Genomic DNA, 19,306 nt, shown 5'->3' with positions numbered 1-19,306 from the left:
TACTTTGTTCAGCGACAATGAGGATTATAAGGGCACATTTATGCAAATCTTGAATAAATGTTTTTTCGATTTGATGACTTTAACCATCTCACACATACAGAAGGAACTGGATGTGGTTTCGGAACAACTATCTAAAGTGGAGAATGAGTTAAAAACAGCAGTCTCATCTGAGGAATTCATTAAACTGAAGGAAACATTGGACACTAATATGACTAAATATTGTACAGATTTGGAAATTAAAAATGAAACCAGCTGACAAAGGTGGCTCAATCGTCATTATGGACAGACAAATGTATGAGAATGAGATCAAGAAACAGCTAGATTATCAGGATGTATACAAAAAAAATGACAAGTGATCCCACTTGGAGTATACGTAAACAATTTGAGGAAATTTTAAAACAAGCCCTCAAGGAAAGGATAATTAAAATATGATCTCTATGAACATTTGTTACCCATACATACTAGGATTCCTGTGTTGTACACCCTTCCGAAGATTCATTAAAAAAGTGAGAATCCCCCTGGATGTCTGATTGAATGGGGCAGGGAGTCTATTTTTGTCCCTACTTCACAATTTTTGGATAACATTTTATCCCCTTTGATACAAGGAACAAAATTATATATCAAGGACACAAACGATTTTCTACAAAAACTTAAATAATTACCTGATTAGCAAGAGTATGATATTCTAGTAACATGGAATGAAAATAGCCTATACACGTCCATACCGCAAGATGCAGGAATCACAAAAGCCACAGAATTGATAAAAACAAGTGATTTATATTCTACAGCACAAATCTAGCTGCTTGAAAAACTTTTGAAGTTCATTTTGAATAACAATTATTTTCTTTTTCAGGATGTGTTTGTGCAACAACTGAATGGTGTTGCAATGGGTTCCAATATTGCTCTGTCATTTCCCTTGCACCTTGATGCATAGATTTGAGAGATATATTTACACAATGATGACATTTTTAAAAACCATTGCGTCACATGGTGGCGCTATGTTGATGATGTGTATGCAACATGGCGGGGCAACATTGGAACCCTTCATATATTCAATGAGATACTCAATTCATTTATCATCCACATAAAATTCACTATGTGTGTAGGTGGTAAATCTGTGTCATTTGTGGACACTACGTTTACATTTTTTAATTAAGTTCCCATCCTTCTCATGTGTTTAGGCCGATTGTACATTGTCAATTAATTAGAGGAGAAAGAATTGTGAGCAATGAGAACAAAAAGCAACAAAGAATAGAGGAAAGTGTAAAAGATTTAAAAATCACGAATATCCAACAAATATGGTGTGGCAGGAGTTAGGAAGACTGAAACATATGGTGAGAACTCCTAAAAGAAATAAAACGTAATATGAAATGTCTTCCTTTCTCCATGCAGTACCATAGCTATAATAAGAACATCTTTAAAATAATAAAAACACATTGGGGTCTCCAGCAATGTGCATACCCTGAGATAGATTACTTCCAATATAGAAGAAATAGAACAATAAGTGATATACTCGTACATCAAAAAACAAGAAATACAGATAAAAGGACTTTCCTAGGGAGTGGGAGAAATGGATCGTATCCGTGTCTCAGCTGTGTGCAATGCGAATTAATGAGAAAAGGTGACAGCTTTGTGCACCCCAGTAGTGGAAAGAAATACGGAATCCGTGGTTTCCACACATGCCAGAAATCGTATGTGCTTTACATACTGATCTGTCCACGTGGATTGATATATGTCAAACAGACAACCCAAAAAATGAAGGACCATATGTCACAACATCGGTCATCAATTAGGAAAAATCAGCCAGGTTTACCAGTTCCAAAACATTGCATGCAATATGGCCATAAAGATACAGATCTACAATTTATGATCTTCAAAGAGATAAAGAAAGACAAAAGGGGAGGAGACAGGATCCCTAAACTTAGGCAGACAGAAGTATGGTGGATAAAACAATTAAATTCTTTGCATCAATACGGTTTGAACAAAGATTATGATCGATACTTGTTTCTGTAGGATGAGGAAAAATTTATAGTCACAGTTATGAATGAATAGTGATTTTTTTCTCTTTCGTATGTGTAATTTTTTTTTGTAGAAATAGGAAGAATCAAGAAATGCCCTGAAACATTGTGCTAATGCTTTTCCAATCAATATGGATTTTGATGCTGAGCAGTAGGGGTTAATACTATGCAAACCCATATAAATCTATATAAATCTATATTTGTATCTATCTATTCTTGTATGTTTATATTTGTTATAGAACAGTAGAATAGAATAGTACAATTGCTATTTAGTGTAGATATAATGGGATGGAAGGTAGTTATATTATGCTTTTGATTTAATTAGAATAAGAGATGAAGTGAGATAGTTGTATATAGACACATAAACTTATAGATATGGTGTCTTTGTGGAAGCAGATTAGATAAAGATGGGTTGATTCAGGTATTCACAGAAGTAGTGGTGAGGGGATACACCTGTGTTTATGCCTACATTTGTTGTGAGAGGGAAAATAAAATGCAACCTAAAACATTAGTGCTATACATTCAGCTTGATGAAGGACATATGCATGTCCGAAACTGTGCAGCCGCTTGTTTGTAAATGCATACCTACCTGTACCACATCTCACACAGTATATCGTCAAAAGTATTATTACACCTGCCTTTACACGCACATAAACTTTAATGGCAGCCCAGTCTTAGTCCATAGGTTCAATATTGAGTTGGCCCACCCTTTGCAGCTAAAACAGCTTTAATTCCTCCGGGAAGGCTGTCCACAAGGTTTAGGAGTGTGTCTATGGGAATGTTTGACTATTCTTCCAGAAGCACATTTGTGAGGTCAGGCACTGATGTTGGAAGAAAAGGCCTGGCTCACAGCCTGTATCTGTCAGTCTGTATCTCCGCTGGAGAGATTCATCCTCTCTCAGCTGTAAATCTGGAAATGTAGGATTTCCTACCACTTGCTGTTGTATCTCTATTTAAATCCCCCCAAGAGTCAAAAGCCTATCGTGGCTTTACTCTTCATCCTTTAGAAAGTTGTATTTGCAATTTAAATCTTTTTTCCTATTCTATATAAAATCTTAAAATAGGTGCCTGTTTATCCTGCATGTGAATATGCCCATATATACAACACTTCTAAAACCTGCTGTAATATTGTCACTGAAAGCTCAGTTTGCTGGGCAGTTAAAGCTCCCATCATACTCTCTCCTTAATATGGAAGCTCCAGCATTAGTTTTAGCTGGTAAAAAAAATGCTTTTACCTGGCTTAAATGGTGAAAAGTAGCGACTCATTTTGCAAGACAAAACCATGCAGATTTTCTTCCTATTCAATTCATATTTATTTAACACAAGGATAGCAACCAGGTGTTTAATTCTAAAGTGTTGCTATAGCTTTGTTACACTTGAAGGAGTTTGAAGAGGAGCAGAAGATGTGCTGGTGATACATGCTATTATCTACTATTTTGCCATGCTGCCATCCATCCGTGACAAATCACTACAGCATTCGGAAAGGAAAACGGTTGAACACCATTTGCGTTTTGCTTTTTTACATCTTAGTGATCTCGAGACTTGTTTCAACACATATGTCAGAGACTTGTTAGCACCGATATGACCTTAACAGTAATTCCTCTGCCCTCTGTGTTTCAGCCATCTCAGCATGTGTGGCTTGTATGGCCTGTAAGCAGCATTTTATCACCTTCCCTGTTGGCAACTTCATTTCTACAAGAAGTCACAAATCAACAATTGACAAATAGGTAACACCACCATAGTATTAAAAGTATAACTTTAGCCCAAACCATTTCTTAGGTTTTGGCCAGTAGAGAACCTCTGACAAGTTTATGTTGCAGTCTGAAGTCATATTAGGGTGATGACCCTTCACGCCGCAGTGACAATATTGTCCAAGAGCGGGAAATAAGAGAAATCTCCAATAAGGAACATAATAAAACCTAAATCTAAATCTAATCTTTATTCTATCGCTGTGTGCCTGTTAGAGAGTTCTACTTGCTTTTTTGACCTGGCACAAGTCATTACCGCATCAAGAAGTAAATGAAGATTGAATCAACAGGGCCACAGATAACACTTCCCCACTCCAGCCCAAACTTTTTATTTTGGTTTTGGATAAGGATTCACTTTAACCACTTTACTACCGCCACTACTGTTGCTCTCTCCCATCTTCTGGAACTCCCTACCCCAGTATGCTTCTACCCTGTCTGCCTTTAGGCGATCCTTGAAAACTCATTCAGGGAAGCCTACCCCACCTCAACCTAAGAACTGTACTTGAGTCACCTCCACCAGATCATCCCCTGCAGCTTTTGCCATTTATACCTCCTCCCCCTTCCTTTAAATTGTAATGTCCATGAGCAGGCCCCCCCCCCCCCATTCCTTCTGTTTTGAACTGTATAATAATTGTACTGTCCCCCTTTATATTGCAAAGTGCTGCATAAACTGCTGGCATTAAAAAAAATCCTGAATAATATTAATAATAATAATGCCCACCTCTTAATTGGAATATACTTTCTCAAAAGGTGGTTTTGGCCAGCTGTAGATTGTTTTAGTAAAGGCCTGGATTCTTTCCTAGATACACATACATACAAATACACTATTATTTAGAGGTAAAGTTTATCCAGGAATATCCGATTGCCTCTTAGGGGATCAGGAAGTAATTTTTTCCCCTGCTGGAGCAAATTGGATCATGCTTTATTGGGTTTTTGTTTTTTGCCGTCCTCTGGATCAAATGTGGGTATAGGATTGTGTATATATATATATATATATATATATATGTATACAATTTATTTTTTTCCTTCTATTGGTTGAACTAGATGGACTTTTTTTAGCCAGACTAACTATGCAACTATTATATTGTGTCTATAGTCATGCTGTCAGTATGCAGGCAACTTGCAGAAAGCTATTCAAACTGACTATGTGGCTTGTGAATGCTTTGATGGAACATTTGAAAACAAAATGCAGACATACTACTTTTTACATTCAAAGTCCTCCCACTATAGAGTAGAGAAAGGATAGGAAAGACAATATTATGAACAAATGCTTAATGTATGATTAATAGGCAGCAGCTGATTTCATTAATTTTATTGTGGGATTGTTTTTTTTTTAAAAACCCTTTTACCCCCCTCCTCATCTCAGCTCATCTCTATCCTGTCTCTATATTGAGTGTATATTAATGTCTTCACCTTCCTTATCCTGTACATCAACCCCTTCACCACCTCCTCCCGCAATGTATGACCTGTACATAAATTATATGTTGTATCTAGTGCACCAATACCAATCTCCCTGTTTTAACTACCTTAATGCCAGCATGTTTCTTAATTTTTAAAGAATTATGGCCAAAAAAAATAGATTGCCCCGGGGTGTCTACCTTTCAAAAAGGGGTTATTTCAGGGGTGTTTATACTGTCCTGGCATTTTTTTTTTGTTATGTTTTGTAACAAAGTAAAGAAAACCTTTTCAGAGCCGGTTCACACTAGGGCGACCTGTCAGGCGACCTGGTCGCCTGACAGGTCGCCTGCCATAGAGAAGCTGTGGACCCGTTCTAATAGGAGCGACACAAGTCGCTCCGACTTAGAAAAAGGGTCCGGAGCTTCTTTGGGGCGACCCGGAGCGACCTGCATAGACTTCAATGTTATGAAGTCCATGCCGGCCGCTCCAAGGTCGCACCGCGACTTGTGAGGTCGCCCCGGCAAGTCAGATCGCTCTAATGTGAACTGGCTCTAACTGTCTTTTTACCTTTATTTATATATATATATATATATATATATATATATATATATATATATATATATATATATATATATATATATATATATATATATATATATATAAAACAACAAAAACCCAGTGTTTAATAAATGCCAAGAAAAGAAAGCTTAGTCTAAACAAAATGATAAAATAAAATTATTTGGGTATACACGGCTACATGTCAGTCAAACTATCAAACTTCACTGAAAAATGACTTGGAAATGAAAGAGTATTACAGGCTGGTACTCAAGGGGTTAAACTGCAATGATGCACTCAAATTATAATTATTTCTAAAAGGTGGAGTTAAAGTTTAGCATGCACTGCAGAAATAGCAATAGTGTTTATTTTCTTAGCAAATACTGCCTACCTTTTATCGCCTATCTGTTACAGGAACAGGAAGTGAGGGAAAATCTCCCTCATGAGTCCACAAACAGTAACAAAAACCACACAATTTATCCAAAAATGTAAAAAATGACTGAAATAGGGCCTAAGCTTTAACCCTTCGCTCAGTTTTTTTTTAGCACTTACCTATGAAAGCTATCTACCATTTTTAAGTGCACTCGCAGGTCTTTCTTTGTCAGGTGATCCAACATTCTTGCATCTACCAGGCATTCCATGAAATAGCTTCTGTATTGAGGTAAGCCCAAACTAGGCAGCCATTCATTCCCAATCCATTCGTGATTCATATCTCCATATGCCAATGTCTAAAAAGCACATTTTATGGAAAATTACTATAGACATCTGTACTGTTAACACATAATTTAGTATAGAAAGCATTAGCCTATACAGTGTTTTACATAATTTTTCATGCTCCCCACCCCTTAGTCTTTTCCACTATTCTTGGTTTTACAATCCAGAATTAACATGAATGTATCTGTGATTTTATGCTCCCGAACTACACATAGTAGTAAAATAATGAAGTGAAAAAAAAAATTAGTTTCCAGGAAATAATTGACAAAAAGGCTAAAAGTGCTAACTGCTTAAACAATAAAAAAAGGTGCTAACTTCATAATGATGCTGTAAAACAAAAAATAACCTGCATGGAATTAAATTGTTACATGATTTTTAAATAAACACTCCTGTTTCTGAAAGGCTACACAGTTTGATAGAGACTATGAGGCTAATTTAACAATTTTACAGACCACCACAAAAACCTCCCTAATATTTTGGCTACTGAGTGGCTGCCAGCTTTAGAATGTGTTCCCACACCCAGCAAAATAACAAACAAAAGAAAAATGTGTCTCTACTCCAATGCAGTAAAGTTAATACTGACTGTAATGTGCTAAACAAACCTTCACTATAAATGTCTAAATAAATCAAATAAATACTCAAATGCAACTCTGTGTAAATTAAAGCAAACAAGGGAGATAAAACCCAATCAATGTGCACACAATCAATTAGTAAATCTAACCATGAATGTCCTCAAAGAGCACAGATTACTACCATGTGGTCCCCTCCTAATTATGTGTGACCAAAGGTAATACCATCAGTAATGGTGGCATCTGCCCTCCATGTTTAAACTGAAAAAAATCAATCACTTCCTTGGAAAGGTGAGTATTTATTTGGATGCTTCATTTAGCCATTTAAAGTGAGGTTTGTTCAGCACTCCACAGTCATTTTTATCTTTACTTTGTAGCAGGTTTTCCAGGTCTGTGGCCTGATGCGGGTCTGCCATTGTTACTGGTTACCTCTCCAACCCATGTGAGCTGCGACCCTGGGTGTGAGAACTGAGACATGAACAACTCCGGCATCTTGATTTCGTGGTTTTATTGTAGAAATGGGGATGGGGGAAGGGAATGAGTGGGATACTCCTTTAGGCTTAACTAATTACACTTGGGACCTAATCCTAGAAAAATGCCTGTTGGCGCTTCCTTGATGCCAGCCAACGCTCACTAACACTGAGAACACACTGTAGCTTGATAGAAGTGCTGGATCCTCGACAATAAGTCCAGAAGACCCAAGACTGTAAACTGTAGAATCACTGACACTGCCGCACTGCAAAGTCACTAGATACTCCCCTCCAGCCTTGTACTGGCTTGAGGTAATACACTGTAGATTTCTGCAAAGCTGCAACTCTCAACTGTCACACACTGTCCAATTCAAGGCCCATAGGCAGGTGCCCCCTTTAACCTTGAACTCTTCAGGATTCACTGACTATGTACCCCCCTCTGTAACTTCAGGGTCCTCAACCTAGGTACACCTTTAAGCTAGCTGGCACTGGATCCCTGAACCTCTTCCGGAGTGGTTCCCTATGACTCTGGCAGACTCCCAGGAGCAATCCTCAGTACTCATGACCTGTGTAGGCTTTCCTGGGACTGGACCCCTCTCTCGCTCCGCAGGCTCTCGGCACAACAGATCCCCTCAGCTCAGCTCAACCCTCTCTGGATTCTCAGGCGACACCACGAGCCATCCGCTTCCTCAGACAGGAAGTGAGACAGCCGTACTCTCCCTCCTGGGACTCTGCTCCCACCAAAGACATCCTGTCACGCATTTCTCCCAAACTTATACCCACTCCCAGCATCCTTTGCAGCATAATCTGCCTTCTGGGGAATTTATAAGCTTGGATGTGTCCCCTGATTAGGCTTCCCACACTGCCCTATGAAAAGCCTCTCACAGGAGCCAATGGGGATACTTCTCCCCTCAGCAGGCACATCTGGAAGCCCTCACACCCTAACTAAATAAATCACAGCCCTACTGTTAGGCAGACAAGGCCCACTATACATTTACCTAGCACCTACCTGTAGGGTGCTACAACTGTATTAGCAATTGTTTGTTATTTTTATGGGACTAATTTACTAAAGGCAAATATGCTTTTCTTTTACTTTGTTTGGGAAGATTTCCAGTAGCTTAGTGAATTAGATAAAGCTCCCCTGACTTCCATCTTCTAATCATGTTTTTATTTTCCTTGCATGTGATTGAGTATTCTTTGTAAAGTGTATTTTCACCACATTCACTAAGCTAAGGGAAAATTCCCTTGCAAAGGTAACAGTCTATTTGCCTTTAGTAAACCAACCCTATATGTAGCCAAACAGAATCATGACCACCAACATTCTATCTAAGCTGGTCTTAGATAAACTTTTTTGAGAAACACCCACTGGGCTATATAAAACAAAATATCCCATTGCCTAATAATTTTGGACAAGCAGGCAGAACTCAGCCTGGCCATACAAGAATCACACTGCCCCATGCAACCTATAAAATATTTTGTTTTCTTTTAGTTGCATAATAAATATTCCTATAAAATGTACATATTGTTATTTTCTTGGAACAATTTTAGTTGTCATGATCAAGTTTTCTTTATAATTTTAATATTTAATGATCTTTGGTCTTGATTAGTTGGTTGGTTTTGCTTGTACTCCTAATTGTCAATCAGTGTAGTTGGGATAGCAAGGAATAGGCTGGGTGACCGTTTAAGCTAGAAAAAGATTAGGGGCTTGGATCCAGTGAGTGGATGGAGGAGAAGGACCACTGGAAGGGGGAGCAAGGCTGTGTGAGCCAATGAAAGTAAGTCAGGAAAAAACACTGGCCTGAACTATATGAAGATTAAAAGAAATCAATAGACTTCAGTATCCTCATTTATAGTCCTCAGTTTAAAATGATTAAAATCATGAACAAAAAAAAAACACGCTACATATACTTTTCAACATCATCCTGATCTGTCATTAAATATAGCCCAAGATGTCTACATTGATACTTTTTTGAAAAAAATGCATTATGCAGCAATAGTGTTCATACCTGTGCCCAGCTACCTTCTTCCGATTCTTTCTACATGATCAGCAGAAAAAATGAAAACACATATAAAAATAAAAACAGGTCATTAAACAAATTTGATTCCACATAAAAGAAAGTGTGTAATATTTAGCACATAAATGTATGATGTTATAATTGCTTGCCTAATGTAGTGGTTGCTGTATTTTGCTTTTCTTTAGGAGCAATTTGCACTAACTCATCACGGTAACACATGTAACTTGGGTTACTCTGTTACAGTGCCATTCATTTTTAATTGGTATCTCAATGTACCCCAGCACCCCAGGGGATGCACCACAGCCTGTGGCAGTGCATTGGGCTGTGCTACTCAAAAACATCTTTGTTAGGATGCATTTCAAGCCTTATTGTTTCAAAGGGCTGCCATAACATAATGTGCATTAATACATTGTAAACGGGTCCTTAAGCTTTCTAAAAAAAGAAAAAAGTGTAAAGAATAATGACTGCAAAGCACAGTCCACAATGCAGGCAGATCATGCTCTTTCCAGTGCCTAACTGAGCTGATTGTATTGCTGTGATGAAGAGTGGTTAACTACGTCTTTAAACATACGCAAAAAATAAATAACAAAACACTATATATATATATATATATTTATATTTATATATATACATACACTGCTCAAAAAAATTAAAAGAACACTTTGAAAACACATCAGATCTCTAAAGGGAAAAAATATCATGTTGAATATCTATACTGATATGGACTGGGTAAGGTGTTAGGAACAAAAGAATGCCACATCATTTGATGGAAATGAAAATTATTAACCTACAGAGGGCTGAATTCAAAGACACCCTGAAAATCAAAGTTAAAAAATGATTGATGCAGCAGGCTTGTAAATTTTGCTGAAATTTAATTGCAGCAACTCAAAATGGTACTCAGCAGTTTGTATGGCCCCCACATGCTTGTATGCATGCCTGACAATGTCGGGGGATGCTCCTAATGAGACGACAGATGGTGTCCTGGGGTATTTCCTTCCAGATCTGGACCAGGGCATTACTAAGCTCCCGTCAGATGTACTGAAACATAATGTCCCAGAAGTGTTCTATTGGATTTAGGTCAGGCTAGCGTGGAGGCCATTCAGTGGTATCAATTCTTTCATCCTCCAGGAACTGGCTGCATACTCTCAACACATGAGGCCAGGCATTGTCATGCACCAGGAGGAACCCAGGACCCACTGCACCAGTGTAGGGTCTGACAATGGGTCCAAGGATTTCATCCCGATACCTAGTGGCAGTCAGGGTGCCACTGTCTAGCCTGTAGAGGTCTGTGCGTCCCTCCATAGATATACCTTCCCAGACCATCACTGATCCACTATCAAACCTGTCATGCTGAACAATGTTACAGGCAGCATAACATTCTCCATGGCTTCTCCAGAACCTTTCACATCTTTCACATGTGCTCAGGGTGAACCTGCTGTCATCTGTGAAAAGCACAGGGTGCTAGTGGAGGACCTGCCAATTCTGGTGTTCAATGGCAAATGCCAATCGAGCTCAACGATGCCGGGCAGTGAGCACAGGGCCCACTAGAGGATGTTGGGCCCTCAGGCCACCCTCATTAAGTCTAATTCTGACTGTTTGGTTAGAGACATTCAAACCAGTGGCTTGCTGGAGGTATTTTTGTAGGGCTCTGGCAGTGCTCATCCTGTTCCTCCTTGCACAAAGGAGCAGATACTGGTCTTGCTGATGGATTAAGGACCTTCTACAGTCCTGTCCAGCTCTCCTAGAGTGATTGCCTGTCTCCTGGAATCTCCTCCATGCTCTTAAGACTGTGCTGGGAGACACAGCAAATCTTCTGGCAATGGCACGTATTGATGTGCCATCCCGGAGGAGTTGGACTGCCTGTGCAAGCTTTATAGGATCCAGGTATCGCCTCATGCTACCAGTAGTGACACAGACTCTAGTCAAATGCAAAATTAGTGAAAAACAGTCAGAAAAGATGAGTAGGGAAAAAAATGTCAGTGGCCTCCACCTTTAAAACCATTTCTGTTTTGAAGGCCATCTCATTGTTGCCGATCTACTGCACCTATTGTTAATTTAATCAACACCAAAGCGGCTGAAACTGATTAACAACCCCCTCTGCTACTTAACTGACCTGATCAGTGTCCCTGGAATTTAATTGACTTGATGCTTAAATAATTATAGGGATATATTTATAAGGCTAATAATTATAGGGATAATTACTCTTTGAAGCTGAAAACATTGAAATAATGAAATGGCCTGCCCAGAGTCCTGATCTAAACCCAAGAGAAAACTCCAGGAAAATCCTTGGGGACAAAGTTATGGCAAAGAAACACATTACAGTCACTTAACTGTGAGACTGAAAGAACAAAATCACACCAGAGCAGTATGAGAGACTAGTGATGTCCTGTGGCCACAGTTGTGCTGAAGTCATTCAAATCAAGGACTTATACACTTCCTACTAATTGTTGATTGTTGTAACCTTCAAAAATTTTAATTGTAATCTTTCTCCATGCTACAGTCATTGCTGTTCTCTAATTTTGATCATTGTTTTTTCTACAAAATAAAGTTTTTTTGTTGAATTTTGTATATTGAATGTGTATATTTAAATACCTTATCAGTTCCTCTAAAACAATTTTAGTGTGTAATCTGATTAGTATTTTAAAAGATTACATGCATTTCTCCAGTACATGCATACTGTACACTAATAATGTATATAGGACTGTATATATTTAATAAAAGGGGAAGTGGCATTTCATTTTTGGTTTCATATGCAAATGTGTACACAAAAACAAAAGTAGAATCTGACTGATAAACAGTCAATGTCCACTTGTTTTTTTTTCTTGTTTTTTGTTAAATCTTTGCTGTGCAGGGGCTGTCCAGCTACACATGAGAAATAGCAATGGTGTTAGTTTCTTTCATGATGCCACTTCCTTTAAAAACTATACATGTGCAACATAGGTAATTATAGGCTTGTAAAACCCTGGTAATACTAGAAACGACTAAAATGTATCTAAAATTGTATGACTGACATTAAAAACGAATGTGGTTAATAACTTACCGTTTTGGCAGGAGCTGTTAGAGTCTCCATTTCCTCATGGGTCACCCATACATTACCAGACGGCTAATGAGAGGGCCCATGGGAGAGCAGGTTGAGATCCACATCAGGTAAGCAGCATTAAAGAAGAAAGTCAGCACCACTGTTAACAGTGTAATAACATCACAGTCAGCAGATATGCTAAATGCTTCTGCGTCATAGATGTCCCAAGATCCCCCACGAGCTATATTGTAAATACAGAAATAAAGCCCATTTTCATATACCTTTAAATGAAGAATGTTTGCTGAATAACAGAGTAAAACTGAGCTCCATTCTATAGGTGTACTACATAATATAAAGAGCTCCATGCTATAGGTGTACTACATAATATAAAGAGCTCCATTCTATAGGTGTACTACATAATATAAAGAGCTCCCTTCTATAGGTGCACTACATAATATAAAGATCCCTATAAATCATTACTGGGCTTACTTCAATAGGATGTTCAGCAGCGACACATAGCTGCCAAATTGTATATAATAATATCCAAGTTTTTATGCATATGGGTTTTTTTTTTTTTTCAATCTCCTGTGAAGCTTTGACATCCATAAAAAGCTAATTTATAGGAAAACACATCTTTGTAACACCTAGTCATATAAATGATTTAAACTAGTCACCCCTGTTTGATATGCAGAGAAAACGAATTCATGCACGATAAAATGGCCCCATATAAAAGACATGAATGAAAATTTTAGAACAGTTAATAATAATTATATATTGACATTCTGTTAACTACGGTGTATACCCAGGGTAAAAGTAGAAGAAGTAGACTCACTGTTCTTGACGTTGGAGGAGCTGAGGGACTTGTAAGTGAGACCATTTCCTGAATAGCAAGGCGAAGTTTCAAGCGATGCAAGGGGTTGCTAATCCCAATTTCTCGCTGAATTTCAGTGTCTGACAATGCAGACATAATGGCACCACTTTTCACATTGGCACGACAAGCTGCAACATACCAGGCTGGCATTCCAAGCCATAACTAGAAGAAAAAGTATTTTGATTGATTATATAACTGTTTCTTACATCTATAACTACTAACCATGTAAACCTAATTTGTCATTCTTTAAATAAGAACTCCAGGATGTAGTATTTATCTAAACCAACCCCTAAGAAAATTCCATTGCAGCTTTAGAGAACCAACAACCCTGTGTAAAAACATTGCTTTTGAGTACATTTGGCTCCAACCGTACCATGGATAGCACTTTTTAAAATATACAACACTTCTGGGTGCCTCCCTCTCTGCAAATAACATCAGGCAGATTCAAAACATACAAAGATAGATGCAACCTACCATGTATAACATGTTAAAGAGTTTTGTGTACTAAAAAAAAAACAATATTTCATGGTAAATATATACTTTTTACTTTTTCGGTTGCCTTGTCCAGTCTAAATAATTTAGATACTTTAGTTTCTTTTAAATAAATTATCAAACTGTACTACACTGTGGAGTCTCTCCTTTAATATCCATTTTGGAGTGGAGTGGAGTGGAGCCTGAGCGGAGCGAAGTGGAGCTCAAAGAGATGGACACCAATTTAAGACTAGGCATCAAACAACTCCCTAAGAAATAGAGAACGCCAGCCAAAGGAAAAGGCTATCAATGCTGTAACCTTAAAGCAGTAGGGTGAGGGGCTTGCACACCCTTAGGTGTATGTTTACACTGAACCGTTGCATGGATTTTTCACATGCTTGTCACTAAAGTGGTGTAAACACTAGTAGAAAATCTGCCGAAAATTCCCGTCCGAGGTAAAATCGTACGATTTTCGGCTAGTGTGTACACAACTTTCAGCAGCCGATGCCGGCATTTTCAACGAAAAAAATGGAGGGACAAACACCAACATTTTTATCGTCCGTCCCCAGCAGGACCAATTTTCGTTTAATGTGTATGCAGTACATCCGCGAAAAATTGGATATGAAAGACCGCGCGTGATCTGAAGTTGCTGACGACCCAGAAGTCTAGGTACAAATGTCCCAAAAAAAAAAAATAATAATATTTGGACAAGAAATTTCATGAACATTATGCACTGTCAACAAAAAAGGTTATGACCGCTGAGCATGAGAGAGAAAAATCAGAGGATATTTTGTCCTTAAGTGTGCTGTTTAGATTCACAGAGTGTGGACACCATTCTGACACAGGGCATAATGCAATTACCGTATTTATCGGCGTATAACATGCACTTTTTCCTCCTGAAAATGGAGGAAAAAGCAACAGTGTGTGTTCTACGCCGATATAAGAAAAAAAAAGGGCAGGAAGCAGTGCCGAGAGGTAGACGGGGCGGGCCGGTCCGAGCAGAAGGAATGACGAGCTGTCATCGGCAGTCGCGCCTCCTATGCTGAGCCGTGTGATGTCTATCATAGGCACCGGGACTTCCGATGACTGCGATAGCTTGTCCTCCCTTCTCCTCGGCCCAGCCCGCCCCCTTCTACCTCTCGGCGCTGCTTTCTAGCCTTTTCTAAAATGGATTTAGATAGTGTCACTGGAGTCGGCGAGGCTGCATTTAAGGACACTGGAGCTGGTGAGGCTGCATTTAAGGACACTGCGCTGGCGAGGATGCATTTATGGGCACTGCGCTGGTCAGGCTGCATTTATGGGCACTGCGCTGACGAGGCTGCATTTAAGGACATTGCACTGGCGTGGCTGCAATTATGGGCACTGCGCTGGCGAGGCTGCATTTAAGGACACTGTGCCGGGGAGGCTGCATTTAAGGACACTGCGCTGGTGAGGCTGCATTTATGAACACTGCGCTGGCGAGGCTGCATTTATGGGCACTGCGCTGGTGAGGCTGCATTTATGGGCACTGCGCTGCCGAGGCTGCATTTAAGGACACTGCGCTGGCGAGGCTGCATTGATGGACACTGCACTGGTGAGGCTGCATTGATGGACACTGCGCTGATAAAGCTGCATTCATGGGCACTGCACTGATGAGGCTGCATTCGGGGGCACTGGTGAGACTGCATTTGATTAAAAAAAATGTTCTGAGTTCAAAGCTGTTTATTTTAAATTTCAGCTTTTTTCCTGAAATTTCTCTCTTAAAATTAGGTGCGTGTTATACGCCGATGCGTGCTATACGCCGATAAATACAGTACCTTATCAGTGTCACTACACCATTGGTGAAAGACATTGTGTAATTTATCTAACAGGACTTTTCTTACATTTTATTATTTAATACATTTTTTTTTTTTTTTAGCCACCCATCATTTATCTGCTCCCCATATATATATATATATACAAATACACATATATATATATATATATATATATATATATATATATACATATACACACATATATATATATATATATATATATATATACACATGTATTGATTTCTCCAATTTTTTTACATGTATCTATCCACCGGATGCGCATGTATTTATTGATCACAGATAGGTATTATCTGCACCATTGTTATATCACACTTGTTGCACTTTACCACACAGATAGAGCTTTTTCAGATTGATTTTACTCAATATTGTTGTATGATCACAATTGTATTCCATTTATTTATATTCACACACTGGGTTTCATCACAGTCTTGCAGCGCAACATCTTCATTACTCATATTTCTAAATCTGGTTATATAAACTAATTAGAAATTAATTTAAAGCAATTGTCTTACCTCCAATAAATTCACCTTAATGTATACTGTTACAATTTTAACATGCAAGAAACAGTCATACCAGTCTTATTGCTCTCCTACAATTGGAGAATGATGAGGAAACCAATAATATATTTCAACCAAACCTGAACTGTCATCTAACTTTTGTGACACAATGTGGTTGATTTTATAAAATTGGAGGTGCAAAGTTTGGTGCAGCTCTGCATAGAAACCAATCAGCTTCCAGGCTTTTTTGTCAAAGTTTAATTGAACAAGCTGAAGTTAGAAGCTGATTGGCCTCCATGCACAGCTGCACCAGCTTTTGAACTCTCCAGTTTTAGTAAATCAACCCCAAGAACTACAATGCAGTATATCATGCTTAACCACTACTATCCAATCAGCATTCAAAGGTGTTAAAATCACCTGGATTAGATTACACAAATGTAATATGTAGGGAGTACCTTGCTTTCTTGAATTCATTAGAGTTCACAATTTTTTATATTTATTCATTATAATCTTTTAAATCATTTTTCAAAATTCACCTAGGCGCAGGGTTTTGTAAATCGTATACCTCTTACCTCAAGCCATGCTACCACTGTAGGTCCATCCCATTGAGCAAATGGTAGTCCTTTTCTGCGGGCTTCTTCAAGAAGTTCATGTCTGAAAAAGTAAAAATAGATGGCATTTTCATTAAATCAACGATCAAAACTTTAAGGGATCATACTTCAGTAAACAGAAAAATTATAACTAGATAAGATTAACTGCACACCACCCTTACCCTTTATGCTGCCTTGCTAGCTCAGGAACCTTAGGGTATTACAGTGCAGGCAGGTGTGAAGAAAGGCTGTAAAGTAATAATGCTTTCAAAAATATATATTTTAATTGTTTATTTTATCAATTTACAAAGTAAATTTGCAAAGTGAACGAAAAAACAAAAAACTAAAATAAAAAAATCAAATCAATATTTGGTGTGACAAGCCTTTGGCTTTAAACCACCATCAATTTTTACACTTGCACACCTTCTACATTTGCACAAAGTCAGGGATTTTGTAGGATTAGAATTAGGTGTATGATTAACCAATTATACCAATCATGTGGTAATGATCATCAATTTCATATGTAGGTTGAAACACAGTCATTACCTGAAACAGAAACAACTGTGAAGGAGGCTTAAAACTGAGTGAGGAACAGCCAAACTTTGCTAAATTGGGTGAGGTTGTAGAATACAGTTTCATGTCACAGGTAATACACCATGGCAAAACTGAAAACACAAGGAAGTTATACTACATCAGCAAGGTCTCTCCCAGGCAAAGATTTCAAGCAGACTGAGGATTCAAGATGCTGTTCAAACTATTTTGAAGAAGCAAAAAGAAACAGGCAACGTTGAGGACCGTAGATGCAGTGGTTGGCCAAGGGAACTTAATGCAGCAAATCAGAGACACACAATGCCTACTTCTCTTCCAGCAGTGCCATCAGCACAGAACTGGCGGAAACCAGTGGGTCCCAGATACACCCTTCTACTGTCCAGGGAACTCTGGCCAGAAGTGGTCTTCATGTAAGCAAGAATTGTGGCCAAAAACCCATACCTCTATCGTGGAAACAAGACTAAGCGACTGAACTATGCATGAAAAATAGGAACTGGGGTGCAGAAAAATAGCAGCAGGTTCTCTGGACTGATGAGTCAAAATTTTTAATATTTGGCTGTACCAGGAGGCAGTTTGTTTATGAAGGGCTGGAGAATGGTACAATAATAAGTGTCTGCAGGCAACAGCGAAACATGGTGGAGATTCCTTTCAAGTTTGGGGCTGCATTTCAGCAAATAGAGTTGGAGATTTGGACAGGATCAATGGTGTCCTTAAGGCTGAGAAACACACAGGGATACTTATTCATTTTGCCATACTATTAGAAAGGTGTGTGATTGGTACCAAATTTATTCTGCAGCAAGACAATGACCATAAACATACAGCCAATGTCATTAGGAACTATCTTCCTTGTAAAGAACAACATGAAATCCTGGAAGTGATGGTTTGTCCCCCACAGAGTCCTGATCTCAACATCATTGAGTCTTTCTGGGATTTCATAAGGTGACGGAAGGATTTTAGGCAGCCTACATCCACAGGAAATCTGTGGTTAGTTCTCCAAGATGTTTCGAAACAACCCACCTGCCAAGTTCCTTCAAAAACTGTGTGCAAATGTACCTAGAAGAATTGATGCTGTTTTGAAGGCAAACGGTGGTCACAGCAAATATTGATTTGATTTGGATTTACCTTCTATTTATTTCCTTTTTTACTCAGTTAATTGATAAAAATAAACTATTAACACTTCTATTAATAAAGCTTTCTTAATTTACCTTTCTTAATTTACATTATTTTTCACTCCTGCATAAAATGTTTGCACAGTACTGCATTTCACAAAATAACACTTCACATACAATGCAGATCATTGGAGAAGGAGTGGAGTGTGCAGCTCCTCCCTCTCAATCAAAATAAATTAAATTCCAGCTAAAACCATTTTATTTTTATATTTTTTTGCAAATTGGTAAGTGTTTTACAGATTTTCCTTCACTTTCTGCCTCAAAAATGAGTCAGAACAGAGTTAAACTCTCCCCTAAGTTTCACCAAAACAGGTTTTTCCAATGCTTTTGGAACAAGGGTAAGATTTTGTATTTTCCCTTCACTTTCTTTCCCAGTGGCAATCATCAGTATTGAAATTAGAACCTTTGTAAATTGGTTAAAAAGCTTTATTCTGGTAACACAAATCCACAATGTGACCTACCACCTGTCTTTCACTCGCTCCAAAGCGTTTCAAAAAGGCTTAACATGGAGACTAGGGTGGTCCCAGGGGAAAGATGTTCTTTTTAATGAAATTCATCACAACTAATTGATCCTAAATGTGTGACAGTGTTCCTTTAAAGGGAACTCCCAGTATTATTCATGCTAAATGAAGGTGAAAAAAACCTTCACACAGTCATCAGTTTTATCCCTGCTCAATTAGTTTCTTCTTACCAGCTCAAGCCTGCATTTCAAAATCATCTATGATAGAGTAAAGTCGTTTTGTTTGGGAATGTTAATTTGATATATATTTGTTGTATTTTTGACAATTGGCACTAGAAATTCATTGGGCAGGGTTAAAACCGCTTAGTTATTAAGA

General features: G+C 38.4%; 1 protein-coding gene across 4 annotated transcripts in view; it reads right to left on the bottom strand.

Annotated features, from left to right (window-relative positions):
• PPFIA2 (PTPRF interacting protein alpha 2) overlaps positions 1-19,306 on the bottom strand; it is a gene marked incomplete at its 5' end in the record, with an annotated part of 484,274 nt that overhangs the window by 36,069 nt on the left and 428,899 nt on the right. Inside the window, 5 exons of one of the 4 annotated variants that reach the window (XM_082256724.1) lie at positions 6,272-6,447; positions 9,479-9,508; positions 12,528-12,590; positions 13,339-13,539; positions 16,735-16,816. In XM_082256724.1, the coding sequence (XP_082112850.1) occupies positions 6,272-6,447; positions 9,479-9,508; positions 12,528-12,590; positions 13,339-13,539; positions 16,735-16,816 (552 nt within the window). Of the gene's footprint in view, positions 1-6,271; positions 6,448-9,478; positions 9,509-12,377; positions 12,591-13,338; positions 13,540-16,734; positions 16,817-19,306 lie in introns of those variants that run through there. The other 3 variants (XM_082256723.1, XM_082256722.1, XM_082256721.1) reach the window with 3 other exon arrangements.

Source organism: Pelophylax lessonae (assembly GCF_965119305.1).
Source record: "Pelophylax lessonae genome assembly, chromosome: 4".
In the NCBI taxonomy this organism is placed as follows: Eukaryota; Metazoa; Chordata; class Amphibia; order Anura; family Ranidae; genus Pelophylax; species Pelophylax lessonae.
The sequence above is the reverse complement of the archived record's forward strand: the minus strand, read 5'-3'. Positions and strand labels throughout refer to the sequence as shown.